We start from the raw sequence: 15,292 nt of genomic DNA on the forward strand, positions 1-15,292 counted from the left end.
ACTATTGTGCTTTGAAAAATCTAGAAATTATGTGTAAACACTTGAATAAGAAGTGATATTCCAGGTGAAGAAGTATTTAATATTCATAAGATTCTCTGTGAGTTATCTATGAGTCTCTGGTAAAGTATCCTAAAACATTGTGGTTTAAAACTACTGCAAATTATTTTTCCTTCCAATTTGGTTGGCTGGACAGTTCTTTTGCTGATCTCTTCTGGATTTCCTGAATGTCTGGGCCTTTTCTAAACCTAATATTTACTCACCTTGCCTGGATGTCCAAGATATCCCCACTCACAGGTCTGGCAGTGGTCTGCTGTCAACTGGCTATCTTGGTTTTACTTCATGTGGTCTTTCAACTGTCTCCTTTGCAAGGTGATCCCGTGGAAGTGTTCCAGGAGGGTCAAAGTTAAACCTGCATTGCTTCCAGCCACAGGATAGGAAAGTTTCAAACTCATTTTGGCCACATTATTGTGGTCAAAAAAAATCACTGACAAAACTAGATTCAGAGAGTTGCGAAAGTATTAATTACTCCAAAACATTTACATTTTACTAGGATAATTCATACTTCCCATAAATACACTCTGCAATTCTTATATGATTATGTTTCTCTATGGCCTGTTATGATGCATAAAAATTTTAGTATTACTGTATTATTTCTAGTGGAAAAATATAAAGCATTAAAAATATAAAACGTTTAATTATTGTTCAACATAGAAATATATTGCTCTTCTTGAGAGTGACATCTACTGTGATTTTGTTCAAGATTAAAAGGTATGTTGAAATTTATACCTGTTTTTGATCTAGAATGCAACTAATGAACTCACTAAACAGACGTCAAATGTGAAGTCTCTGAAACTTGAACTCCTCTCAAAAGAAGAACACATAAAGGAAATGCATGAAAAGTATGTTTTTTTTATATTTCTATCTATTGTATTTGGTGCCACCTAGCGGTGATCAGCTCTATTAAGTGTTGCACTCAAGAAACTATCTTGTAACACCAACATAATTCTACTTTCTGAGTTAATGCCTAAAGCTACCTAAGATGGACGTTTAAGGAATGCTAACTATATAGAGTGATTTATTGCAAGCTGCTTACTATTTTTATTAAGGTAATAAAGTCAGAACTCATTATACATTTCAAATAAATATAAATTAATGACAAGTCTGCACAAAAATCTTTAAGTTTTGACAATTATTTGACAAAAATATATAGAGATTAATACTTGCATTGGATTTAACACCTAAGCTTATAAAGCTAAAATGGAAAAAGGAAAATTTTGTTCTGTGTAAAATAACTTGGATGTACTTTGGTCATAACTATTAAAAAGGGATTTTAAATACTGTGTTCCTTGAAACCAAAATGATTTTTTGTACACTTTATAAATATTATACAGATTAACTTGTTTGATAGAATTCCAGTCATCACTGCTAAATTTAAGATACATTTCTTATACATACACCTATATACCACATTATAAGTAAACATCATGTAAAATTGATATTAGTAGGTAAAATTATTAGACAAGACTGGTTAATTTTTTTAATTGGGAATATCTTGAAGTAAAGAACATGTCTTACTCATTGTTTAATAGTGAGGAGTATAGAGAACACTGAATCCTGTCTCCTCTGTCTACTAGCTCTATGATTCTATTTACTAGTATTAATTTATAAGGCTTTAGGAGGAATAAATGAATTAATACAAAGTAAATTTGTAATACTAACTGGCATACACCACTCTGTTAAAGTAATAATAGTGATAGCAGTGGTAGAAGCAACAGTAATAATAGTTGTCACCTACTGACTATTTATTTTATTCTTAATATTTACCCACTTCTGCTAAACTGATAGATGAAGTCAGTTTCAAAGGATAGTAAATTAGAAGACAGATCCCTAGTTTCTTTGCATATTACAAGGTTTTATATTTGTTTACAAAAGTATAAAATCGTTTAACATTTTTAAACTTTTGTCTCTAAATATTATTTCAATTTTTTAAGTAATACAGAAAGGTAATTTAAATATAAGAATTTAAAGTTTTCTTAGATCTACTCTTTCTCAATCTTCATTTTTAGGCATATATGTGATATTGTAATAACTAAATCACAACCTGATTATAAATTTTATTTAAATGATCATAGAATGGTAATTTAATTAATGCCATTTTTTACTAATGTACAGTTTTATTAATGTCACATAGCATTTTAAACCTAACGATAGGTTATAATATTGAATAATATGTAAGACATAGCCACTGTTAAAAATATTTTCTATTATCTTAATAAAATATCTTTTGTACCTTTTAAGGATTTCTCGAATGGAGAGGGATATAACTATGAAAAGACATTTGATAGAGGACTTCAAATTTCGTCAGAAAATAAATTCAGAAAGTAATGAGAATTTTAGTCAGATGTTAGAAAGTCTTGAAAAAAAGGTAACAATTTTTATCTCAACTAAAAATATCATTTCCCATTGTATTTACTTATCTCACATATTCAGTTATGAATAATCTTACAGAAAATACTCAGTGGATATGTATTCATGATTACAAAATTGTGTTGTTTGCTCTGTGTATACTTTTGATTTTAAAATTCAAAACTCCAAAATCTCATACATTCAGTTTCTGTATGTTACTATTTTTAAGATAAGTTTAAGTTTAAAATTTTTTCCTATTTCTTGGATACATGGTTAATTTTATTCATAATTTTAAAAGTATAATTGCTAAGAATATACTCAAATCTCTATTTCAGAATGAAGAAGTGATAACTAATCACAAGTTCTTTAAAAATTATACTTTTCTTATACACTTAATTCTTAGTACATGGGAAAAGAGTTTTAGTTTTTAGTTGTAGAATGTATTTCACCAAATACAAATGTATTTCACCAAACTACAAAGTCTTTGCTTACAAAAACAAAAAAGTACTATTTGTGTAATGCATAAAGTGGCTTGTGCCTAGGCATCCATTAAATGTTATCTACTCCAGAGATCTTCTTCACTTTCATTGTTAAGCTGAAAATGTCAGTATCTGTAGATCAAATGGATTTAAAGAAAAAATTTAGTATGTACATGATACATGAACTTGGATTTTTAGTTTCTCTTCCATATAAGTATATAGATAATAATTATTTTCTGTGGGCTTTTCAATTTATCTTTATCTTTTAAGTTTTGCTAACTTTTTCAACTTGAATAATCATTTCAAATATAGTTTTAGAATCTTTGTATAAGTAATCATGGATTTGGTGTCATTAAACTGAAAAAAAATTTCTTCTGTTCTCTGAAATATGTAATGAATATATTATTTATTGCTTTTTACATGTATTCATACACTTTTGTGTAATTTTGGGTTTTGTTATTGATTTAAGGGCTATTAGTTTCATTCTGCAAATATAATAATTTAATTTGATACAATTTACAAGCAATAAATGGAATTAGACTTACTCATTTACTTTCTGAAAAAACAGTAGAATGCCTTTGCCAATAAAAATTACCTTTATGCTTTCACTGTAGGTAAAGACATTAACTGAAGAATGTTCTAATAAGAAAGTATTAATTGATTCGCTAAGGCAAAGACTTAATGTTGCTGTAAAAGAGAAGTCACGCTATGAACAGATGTGTCAGAAAACTAAGGAGGAGTTAGAGAAAAAGGCATGTATTTATCCCTTTTTAATCTAGAAGTAGAATATGGTGTCTTGTTCATTTTAATGTCACTTTTTTTTCTACAAAATATTAATGACTTGGAAACTTCATGTAACTGCAAATACATTGTATCTCTACAAGTAATAAGAATTTGTTTAACATTAAAGATAGCTCTGTATTACTGAAACTAAAAGCAATCATTAATTTTGCCCAATAAAAATAAGTAAATATGAAGTATAATGCGATCGTCTCCTTATCTGATAGGTATAACTAGCTGTTCCAAATCATTTTATGTGATTCTTTTATCTCCTGAAGGATTTCAAGCTTACTCTCCTAGCATCAAAAGTAAATGAGAGTGAATCTGTAATCGCCGAAATTGAAACAGCAGCATCTAAGCAGCTTCAAGGGTTAGCACTGCAAAGTGAGCAAGTTCTAGAAGGTGCCCAGAAGAAACTGCTAATATCCAATGAGAAAGTGGAAGAGTTCACTCTGTTTGTGAAGGTTTGAATTATTTGTAGTTTACTAATTTAAACTTCATTTCAGAGTAGGTGATGGTCTACTTCAGATGAGTTGTTTATGCTTCTCTCTGCTTTTCCTATCTTATAAGCTTTTTCTTTATCTCACATGTCAGAGTGTTCAGATATTTTCAATAACGTTTATTTTTATAGATGAATTTTAAATTTTTCTACTGTTTGTTAATATTTCTTAATGATAACTTAGTAATGAAATTCTTGTAATTGAGTATCCAAAATAGGTTCGAGATGAAAGAAGTAATTTCCACTCTAACCTGTCCTCATTTTGAAAATCACCCAAGCAAGAACAATAGAAACTTACTCCATGTTTAGTGAAGCTAATAGCCATCTAAAGTTCAGTACACAAACTATCAAGACATGGAAGGGATATAGGAATGGCAAATGACTTGGAGAACAAAGGGAAGACAACCTAAGACATGGAGAAAAGTGATGACAGAGGTTGAAACATCTAGAATTTAACCTTAACAAATGGAAAACTTCAGAAAAGCAGCGCTAATGGTTGTATAGGGAACCACCAAAACTGCAAATGATGGAGAATTGGTAGATGATGGGTTAAAACAGGTAGGTTATTTGGAAGTTGTATTATGAAACTTTTAGACCTTTGGTCCCATGCAATCAGCAGTACAGTAAATACTGTACTGTGGGAGCTCTCTGGAGAAACTCAGAAGAGGTTCTAGATTGAGAGGTATCACAAACTCTGGGATTTAGAATTTTTTTAGCCCTTGGAATCTAATTCTGAATTGTTTACAAATCTGTTTGGGGTCATTTATTTTTTGTGTTATAGTTAGTAAGGAAATGTATTGCTATTAGGCAGACCATGAGTTTCATAATAGAAGAAGCATATACCATAATGCATTGCAAAAAAAAAAAAGGCACACAGTAATGATCATTAACTAATCAAATTAAAGTTTTCATAATGGTAGTTAAAAATAAGAACTAAAACAATATGCCAGTGGGAAATTAAATCCTTTCTTTCTCTTTTTCTCAAATCACTGTATCTTTTTAAAAAACCTTTAGTTAAACTGAGCTTGTCCTGTTCTTTCCTTTAGGATAGCAAAAGTCTTGCCTTACTAGTAAACATATATTTATGTATCTAAAATATTTCAATTTATAGAATCTTTATAAAATGAAATTTTAAATGTTCTACAGAGTAACATTACATCAGTACTTGCTGTCTTCTTTCCCAAATATCCCCATTATCATCTAACCTTTCATTTAGACTTTCTTAAACAATATAAATTCAATTAAAGGTATATTATTTTACATCTTTTTATATGCTAATGGTCTCAAAGCCGTTTTCCTTTCAATGTCTTTCTTTAGAGTCCATAGTTGGGCAACTTTTAACTACGGAGTAGAGAATGAATACTGCTCAACATATAGTAGAAGACTTTGAAATTTCCTTAGGTATTGATATTATTTATTAGTAATAGTGTTTCCGTGCTTATGTATTTGATACAAGTTGGCAAAAACTGACTTTTTTCTATAATGACATGTTGTTTATTCTCCTAAAAATAGGAGCTACAACATTGTATGCCACTGTTAACAGGACCCCAAGGAAATTGCTTAATTTATTTCTTTGGAAAGCATAAGTATCTTGGGAGTTTTCTCACTTTAAAATATCAGCAAAACGAATAAAATAAAACATTTTACTTCTTATCTGTTTTAATGAAGGTTCCAATTGGTGTGAAGTGATGCCAATAATGCTTGCCTTTGGAGACTCAACTGATTGCAAGGCATTAATTTAGTACATATAATTTATCTTTTCCTGATATAAAGTATCATTTCCACTGAAATGCTTATTGAATAGTCTTACTATTTAACTTATGCTGAACATTTTTTTTAATATTGGCACTAATTTACTTGTTAAGAGGAAACTTTTTTTTATATTTTCACAAACTTTTGTTTTTCTGTTTTATATTCAGAATACCTTAGTTGCATTTTTAGCCATAATTTAAAATATGAAATATATTGATAAGGTTTATTGAAAATATTAGTTTTTTCTGAAATAGTTTAAGACTGTGGCATTTTGAAAGAGGATAATTGAAAAACCAGAAGTTTTAATAATAAACAACTTTCATAGCTAAATATGATTATTATACATTTGATGAAGTTTCAAGACCTTCAGTTATGGTATAATTATCCACTCAAAGTAGGTTAGCAAAAATCATCATTTAAGAAACTAAAGCTTTTACATCCAATAATGATATTTAACAATGAAGTGAATATACAAACTCTAAATGGATGACATAATGGTACTCCATTTTGTTTACCAAGAATGGTATAGAGTGTAGATATTTTAATCATGAGTTCAGGGTTGCTCTGATTTTATGGTTTTTATTTGGAATAACATTTTAAAAATATATAATAGAGAAAGATAACAAATATGGATAAACCATGTTTAGAACTTTTTTAGGAATTTTATATACTTTATTTTAATTTGGTATTTCGATTACCAGCATCAGAATCATCAGATTTTATTGTATTTAAGTAAAACGTATAATACTAAGCCCCAAATCTATTGAATCAAAAAATGGGTAGAGTAGAGCCCTGTTGAAGGCAAGGGGTTGCAAGAACAAGACAATACAGGACACCTGATTTATTTTATGTAGTATTTTATAGTAGTCACTCAAAGTCAAATACAAGACCTAGGGAATCCAGCCGAGGGCCTAGATCCCATGGCAGTGTCCTGCACGAGTTCAGCTGAAAACCAAGAGCCCATAAAAATGCCTCCCGTGAGTCCAACTGGAGATCCAGAGCCTACCACAATGACTCATGTAAGTCTGCTTCATGGATTGCACTGGGAAGGCCCAGAGGTCAGCGGTGAAAGCTAGAACGTCTATGCCAGCAAGCTGAAGCATCTGTGCTAGTAGATTAAGATTTCTGCACTGGAGCCAAAGAGCGACACACAAAATAAGGACCAAGGTTCCCCTGAAAAGTACCACAGCGATCCTCAGGGACAACAAGGTCCCGAGCTCCTTTCACAATGAGAGCAGCCATCCATTTTAGGAAGCCAGCATGAAAAGCTTTTCCTGGAGATTGAACAGCTCAACAAGAACTAACAGCTCTGAATAACAACACTCAGGAGAACCCACAACACTCCTCTTCCTCACCAGGTATCCTTTGTATGCTGGCAGCAGTCCCAGGTTGGCCATCCATGCTCAGCTCCATACTTACTCTGGTGTTTAACTTGACCACCAGTTAACAATCCACGAGAAACCTAGTAATGGCTATTTTGCAAGTAAAATGTGTGATTATTTGATATAAACAGATTTAGAAGCACTACCTTAATTTCTTTTTAAAATGAATCTGATAAAATATATATCAACTTGGCATTTAATTGCACCCTTTAAAACTCATGACTTCTAGTGGTAATTGAACATTTATTTTTCTTAACTGTGTAGTAGGGCCAAAGTGTTATTGATAATTGGCACCACTTCTGCTGTTTAATCTTTCTTTCTATCAAGGGCCATCACTAAATTATGTCAAACCAGGAAATATTGGCAAATGTTGGAAAGTTGAGTCTTAGGAAAGGGCTAATCAGTATCTTTTCTTCTACGTAACAGTAACCCTTAGCCTGGGAAAGAATGCTTGAGAGACACCATCTGATTCAGAATACCATTCTAAATCTTACTGCATGAACTGGATTAGATCTAAGCTTCTACCTTATTGAGACTTAAGACCTTCCATATTTGAATACAATTGCACCTGGAATCTATTCTTCTCGTAACTCTCCAATTTCACCCTTTTGGACTTATTTCTGCCTTTGCTCAAGTTCTACTTCTCACCTAAAGGCCCTTCCCTATTTGCTGTTTTCTTTAAACTTGGCTCAGTGCCTTCTTATATGAACACTTTATCCCTAGTGTTAAGAGGATAGAGCTAAACTTTGCCACGTACTAGATGTGTGATCACAGACTAGTGACTTACCTGAATAAATGATCATAATAGTAGAATATACCTAAGATTAGGATTTCAAAAAGTCATTTACACTAAAGCTCAGAACAGTACATGATATAATAGAAATTCTAAGTCTCAACTATTACTACTATTGAGAATAATAGTAGCTGTGATAGAACAGTGTTTCATAGCTGTCTCCTGAACATTTATATAACTAATAAATTAATACATAACTATAACATTTTACATTTTGTTTCAAGTAGATTATAGCTAATTTGATGGCAAGAATATTTTATTTTCCTCATAGTACTTGTTCCTGATGGGTTCATTAAATTCTTGAGGAATTGATCTTATATCAGCCTTCTTTAAGAATTGTACTGTATGTGTAGTCACTGCTTGTACTGGAAACACTTTTAAAGCAAGAAAGATGCCCATTCTTTAATGAACATATTTAGGGGATTGTACATAGTTACTATATTGAGCAGTATAATAATCAAAGACACAGTATATAAAACTTACTAGAGTATATTATAAACAAAAATACTTAATATTATTAGTAGTATTAATAGCATAATGTTTGTTTTTATTCTGTGTGTAGTGTATGTTATCTTAACTTTGTCTTTATTCATAAGATACAGCCTGGTTAAGTAAATATAAAACAGTAGCAATTACCTATACATACATCAGAACACTGTACAAAAAAAAAAATAGAAATCATTGGCAGAAGAAATTTTGGGAAAGGTAAAAGCCCTGTTAAACTGACAATACATTGTTAAACAATCAGTGAGTCACAGAAATCAAAGAAGAAAATTAAAAATTTCTGAAAGTAAATCACAATTACAGTACAAATCTTCCAAGACACCATGAAAGCATTCTAAGAGGAAAATTCATAATCAGTGCGCAAATTATGAAAACAGCAAGTTCAAATATTCAGCCTTATGAGATATCTTAAAATACTTGAGAAACAACAATAAATCAGCCCCAAACCTAAAATAAAGAAGAGAAATTATAAAGATGAGAATGAAAATAAATGAAATTGAGACTAAAAACAAATGAACAACAACAAAAAAAAATGAGTTGAAAAGCTGGTTCTTTGAAACAGTCAATAAAATATCCAAACCCCTAGCCAGACATACCAAAAAAAGGTAAGAAAAGGTTCACATCAGTGCAAGTAAAAATGAAGAAGGTGAAATCACAACTGACACTGTGGAAATCCAGAAGATGGTTTGCAAAATTATATTCCAACAAATTAGCAAGTTTTGAAGAAATATACAGATACTTACACACATACAAACTAAGACAGGAAGGCATAAATAGGTGTAACAACTCTATAACAAGTAATGAAATTGACACAGTAATAAACAATCTACCAACTAAAAAGAGCCCAGGACCTGACAGATTCACTGCTGAGTTCCACAAAAATCTTTAAGAATGTATCACCAATACTCCTCAAGAAATTGAAAGGGAAGGAGTAATCCCAAACTCACTTATGGAAGCTAGTATCACACCAATCTCAAAATCAAATAAAGATCCTACTAAAAAAGAAAACTGTAGGCCAATCTCCTTAATTAACATGGATGCAAAAATCTTCAACCAGATATTAGCAAATAGAATGTAGCACATTATCAAAAAGATCATACATCATGATCAAGTAAGTTTCATTCCAGAGATGCAAGGATGGTCCAGCATCCACAAATCAGTAAACGTAATATATCACATAAACAGAAGTAACGTTAAAAAGTAATATAATCTTGCTTCTTTAGTATGAATATTTTTGGAGCATTACAATTTTATTTTTACATATGCAATTATTATTAGTTGAGTCTCTTAAATATGATTTTTAAACAGTCATATGATACAACTCAGCATTCGTTTGATCTGATCATTATTGAAATCAAAGGAAATTAGAGGTGTATTTAAAATTCTTAATAAAAATGCATTACCTTAAGTTAGTAAACTTTACATCATGTAGATTATATCTCAATACCTCTGTTTAAAAAGCTGTTAAAACACACATACGTTTGTTCACTCACTGTCACTTGCCATGTGATGCCCTACACCACTTTGCAGCTCTGCCAAAAAGGCCATTACCTCATGCAGCCTCATGACCTCGAACTTTCAGCACCAGGAGGAAAAAAAGCTCTTTATAATTAAAAAAGTTGTTTAAAAAATACATTTTGTCTTCAAGACGTTATGATGGGAGTGGTGACTCCAGAGTACCTGAGTAGCCAATTGTCACCTTCCTCACACTCTAATCTTCCTGAAAAGTCTATTCTAATTTATCCACAATGATTCAATGATACTCAAAATTATATAGAGCTAACAATACAAAGAGTCTTGATAAAGACTGAAAAACTTAAGAAGAGTGGAAAACTAGATCTAATAAGTTTAAATGAAATAGCTTTCTGCCTGTTTCCCAAACAATGCTGGATTTTGTGTAATAAATAATAATGGAAGTATAGGAGCAGTAAGTAGAGATGTGATTCCAAGAAAATATTTTTACAGTGTTTTCAGATTTTGGAACAATTCCTAATCATTGGAAAGAACAAGGGTCTATTTCTTCTTGGTAGAAATAGTTTGCAAAAAAAAAATGTAAGTCACTAATTTATGTGTTTATGTGCTGACAACATGTTAAATAAAATTTGATGAAAATACAAAAAGATATTGATGAATTCATACATACATTTACTGTATTGTACCATAGTGTATACTGTACTCAAATATCCATTCAGATATACAAAATGTGTACAAAGCTAGTTTCTTTTGAAATTCATCTGGAACCGTTACAGAAAAAACTTACATCTAAAACTATATAGTATAAAAGTACAAAAAGAGACAATTATTTTGCCTGTTTACCTGAATATAGTATAATTGTGATTTGACAAAATAAATAGCCAAATTGATTTACTTAGAAATACCAAACAAGTCTATATGATTTATGGTTAATATGAAAACAAAAAATGAGTTCATAAACTCTTTCATAAAGAATAGTGAAAGTATGAAAATATATGGAATTCAGCCTAATCTTTCAATTCAAGATCCTAGACAAAACAAAGGAAATGGAATCAAGGAAGAATATATAGAAATCTCAAACTCTGCAAATGTTTTTTTTTTAAAAAGTTGAAAAGTAGTATCTCCAACTCACCCAACTAGGGAATCCAGTTAGGCCTCCCATCTTTTCAGCCAGTAGCCTACACCTGTTTTTTTAGCATGCTCTAGACTGGCCAGGGGGCTCAGTCATCAACCCTACCAGACCATGAAATGCAGCTGGTGATCTTACTAACACGGAGCTCAGTCTACCATCCCACTCAACGATGGAGCATAGTGTGCCAGTCTAACCAGGCATACATTAATAGCTCCAACCATACTTGAAGTAAGGCCAACCAAGCAAATAACCCAGCCTATAATTCTACCCTTCCACATGGCTTAGCTTTCTAGCCCTGCTTGATTATGAAGCATAGCATAGTATAATCCCCTACATAGAGTGTAGGTAGCAACACCACTTAGAGACTATAGCCTTCCACCTCTCACAACCAGGTGTGATTGTGGAGTCTTGCCTGTTAGTACTGCCTAATTTCAAATTATAATCATTGGCACCATATAGCCTGTGAGCTTGCCTGACAAGAGGTAGTTACAGAACCTAGCAGTAACCTTGTATGTCAGTAGTACTCAGCCAGCAGCTCTCCTGTTTTCAGACCATGGATAGCATCTCTGCCCAAATAGAGAACTTGACAGCAAGCATCACCTATACATAGATGTCGCCTGCTGGCCCATCCACAACCAAAAGTTTGTAGTAAAAGAATGGCTGTCCCTGCTATATCAAACTGATCAAGGGTAGAAGTTGCTGCTTCCTGAAATGTGCGGATACCAGTGCAAGCATATAAGATTTTGAAGAATCAGGAAAATGACATCATTAAAAGAAATTAATAAATCTCCAATAATTGACCCCAAAGAAGTAGAAATCTACCAACTGAATAATTTAAATTAGTCCTCTTAAACAATTTGAATCAACTACAAGAAACCATGGACAATTCAGTGAAATAAGGAAACCATTACATGAACTGAATATGAAATTCAGCAAGGAAATAGAAACAATGTATAAAAATGAATCTTAGCAAGTTGAAGTTTAACTCAGTGATAGAGCTTTCCCATAGCGTACATATATCCACAATGAAAAAGAAATCCTAGAGGTAAGGAATACTAAGACTGAACTGAAAAATCAATAAAGAGCTTTGATAGCATACTGGATCAAGGTTAAGAAAGATTCAGTGAACTCAAAGGCAGGTCATTTTAAATAACCTGTCAGAGGAGCAAAACACATGAAACCCGCAGGACTGATGAGCCATCATCAAACTAAATGATATATACATTATAGAAATTTTAGAAGAGTAAAAAAGAGGTGTAAAGTCCATTTAAAGAAATAATCAAAGAAAAACTCTCAAAGTATGAAGAGAGAAAGGGACATGCATGTTCATGAAACTCAGAGATCCCCAAAACTGAGTACAGAATATTCTGCAACAAGGTACTTATAATTAAATTGTTCTAAATCAAAAACAAAAAAAAATTTTAAATAAACAAGAAAAAAGTGACTCACCACATTATAAAGGAGCAATCATAAGAAAGGAAGACCCCATTAGACTTTTCACAACAGAAATCTTGCAGATCAGGAGAATCTGAAGAGTTTATTGTCTTCAAACTATGAAAACAAAAAAATTGGCAGGCAAGAATACCAAAGCCAACAAAGCCTAGATGAGACAAGAGGAAAGAAACTTTACGAAGCAAAGAGAAAGAAGTTTATGCTTATGAGACATGCCTTCCACAGAATACCAGAGAGAGTTCTCTAGCTAAAATGAAAAGGTTCTAATTGATAGTTCTCTTTTAATGGTATTGAGTAAATTACGTTTAACTCTGATTTAAAAGTTTGTAAATGCTGGCCCTGAATCAAGGCCAGCAGCTTCCTGATACTGATGGTTTCAAGCAGGAGCCTAAAAGAGATGTCTTTCTGTGGTCTGTTGTCCATTTCAGAACTTGGGCAGTGAAATGGTCAATTCATTAGAAAGAAACAGCTTGAAGCAAGCCCCCCCCCCCCCGTGAGGGGTTGTGAGCATGGCAGGCTCCCTGGTGAGCAGCTGTGAGCATGGCAGGCTCCAGCAGCCCAGAATGGAAGCCACCAGCGTTTACTGAGACCAGAGCCATGCCAGACCTGGAGCTCCAGGAAACCAAGCAACCAACAACCCCCCCCCCCCGTCTGTTTTGTTTTGTTGAACTTCAGTATACATGAAAGTATGGACAGCTATTTTGAAAAGAACTAGAGACTCTACAACAGCCATTAGTGACTTCCTTATTGCCTGGTTTTGAAGACCTAAATCACCTTCCTCATTCTGTTCGAATCAGCTTTATACTATGTTGTTTTGTATGAATTCTCTGTATGCTAAGACATGGTATTTGGGAGAAAACAAGAGACAATATGGTAGACAGTGAAGATCTCAGATCATCTAGCTTTGAAATTTATATCTCTTACATTGCTTTCTTATGTCTTATTTTATTCTGTTTTGTTGTGTTTAGTTTTACCCTCTTTAAAAGTTTGTAAGTGATTATAAGCTGTAATGGCAATAATTTAATGATGGAAATATAAAAAGATATAAATTCAGGATCTTAAATGTGAGGGCAGAAGAAAGAAGTGCAGAAATTTCATATGTGAGCAAAGTTAATTTGTTAACAATTAAAACAAAATTATGTAAGTTTTAAGATACTGGCAGAGAAAAGTCTAGACACACAAAAGATTAAGAGAAAGGAATCAAGGCATGAAGAGTAAGTCCTATCACAAAGGAAGATAGAAGAGAGAAAAGAGAAATGATAAAGTAATTTTTAAATGGAAGTAATAAGTCCTTATCTATTAATAATTAGTTTTAAAGTAAGTAAAGTCCTTGAAGTACACAGACTGACTGAATGCTTAAAAAAAAAAGTAAGATACAGGAGTGTGCTACCTATGAAAGATTTGGTTTAGTTTTAGAGACATACAGATTGAACTTGAAGGCATGGATAAGATATTCTGTAGAAATGGCAATCAGGAGAGAGCATAGGTGGTCATACTTACAACAGACAATGTAGATTTTGTATAATTTTCAAAGGAAAATTGAAGGCAAAGGTATATATCATGAAGATATAAAATTGTAAATATGCTTCAATCATTGGAGCAGCTAAATCGATAAACTAAATACCAATAGAACTCAAAGGAGAGATACACAGCAATACAAGAATAGTACAGGACTTTAGTACTCCATTCACAACAATAATAAAAGTGACCAAACAGAAAATCTATAAATGACTCCATGTAAATACAATAAACAACAAATTAAGCCCCAAATTAGGACACAATAAAACAGAGAAGAAATAAATTAGACAAATATTAGAAAAAATAAAATAGAAGATAAATAAAACTAAGGACTGATTTTGAAAGATAAATAAAATTTAGGAGCAAATTAATTTATAATTAAAAGAAGAGCTATTACAGCCGATACCACAGAAGTACGAAGTATCATAAAACTTAACAGTTATATGCCAGCATTAGGTAATCAATAATAAATATGAATTCTTAAAAAACTACAAAGGATCAAACATTAAAAAATGCAAAATCTGAACAGATCAATAAAAAGTAAGTTAGTTAATTTGATCAACAGTCAAAACTCTACCAGAAAAGAAAACCATAAAATTATATGGCTTCCCTAGTGAATTATGCCTAACATTTGAAGAAAATTCATGACAGTGTTCAAACTCTTCCAAAAAACTGAAGAGAAAGGAGCAATACCAGACCACCATTATGCCAAAGTAAAATCACTAAAGACAACACAAAAAATTGCAGATCAGTATCACCAATGAATATGGATGAAAAAGTTCTCAACAAAATACAAGCAAAATATATTCAACAGTTTGTTAAAAATACTACACTCCATATTCAAGTGAGACTTGTCTCTGTAATCCAAGCATAGTCTAACAAAAGCAAATTAAAGTGTGATATACCACATTAACAGAATGAAAGATAAAATGACATCATAAATCAGACATAGAAAATAATTTTACAAAAATTCCAAATCCTTCCATGATAAAAACTCAACAAATTGGGTGTAAAAGCATGATGGTTGATTTTGCTTGTCAACTTCAAAATATTGAGAAACACCTACAATACTAGTAAAGCTTAACTCTGAATGTGGCTTTGAGGTTTTCAGAGACATTTAGC

General features: G+C 31.9%; 1 protein-coding gene and 1 non-coding gene across 11 annotated transcripts in view; both read left to right on the forward strand.

Moving 5' to 3' along the window:
* Cntln (centlein) overlaps window positions 1–15,292 on the forward strand; it is a 448,833-nt gene that overhangs the window by 412,530 nt on the left and 21,011 nt on the right. For all 10 annotated transcript variants that reach the window (XR_010048348.1, XM_063251634.1, XM_063251626.1 and 7 more), the window contains 4 exons: window positions 802–899; window positions 2,299–2,425; window positions 3,500–3,637; window positions 3,944–4,129. Coding sequence is in view for 9 of the 10 variants with exons in the window: in XM_063251634.1 (XP_063107704.1) it covers window positions 802–899; window positions 2,299–2,425; window positions 3,500–3,637; window positions 3,944–4,129 (549 nt within the window). In the remaining variant the exon portion in view is untranslated. The remainder of the gene's footprint in view (window positions 1–801; window positions 900–2,298; window positions 2,426–3,499; window positions 3,638–3,943; window positions 4,130–15,292) is intronic.
* Window positions 12,986–13,123, forward strand: LOC111757525 (small nucleolar RNA SNORA2/SNORA34 family). The gene has a single exon (XR_002791852.1). It is a non-coding gene; the product is annotated as a small nucleolar RNA SNORA2/SNORA34 family (small nucleolar RNA).

The sequence above is a fragment of the Cavia porcellus genome, unplaced genomic scaffold, assembly GCF_034190915.1.
Source record: "Cavia porcellus strain 051 isolate PalLab524CR breed Dunkin Hartley unplaced genomic scaffold, mCavPor4.1 scaffold_1, whole genome shotgun sequence".
Taxonomy (NCBI): Eukaryota; Metazoa; Chordata; class Mammalia; order Rodentia; family Caviidae; genus Cavia; species Cavia porcellus.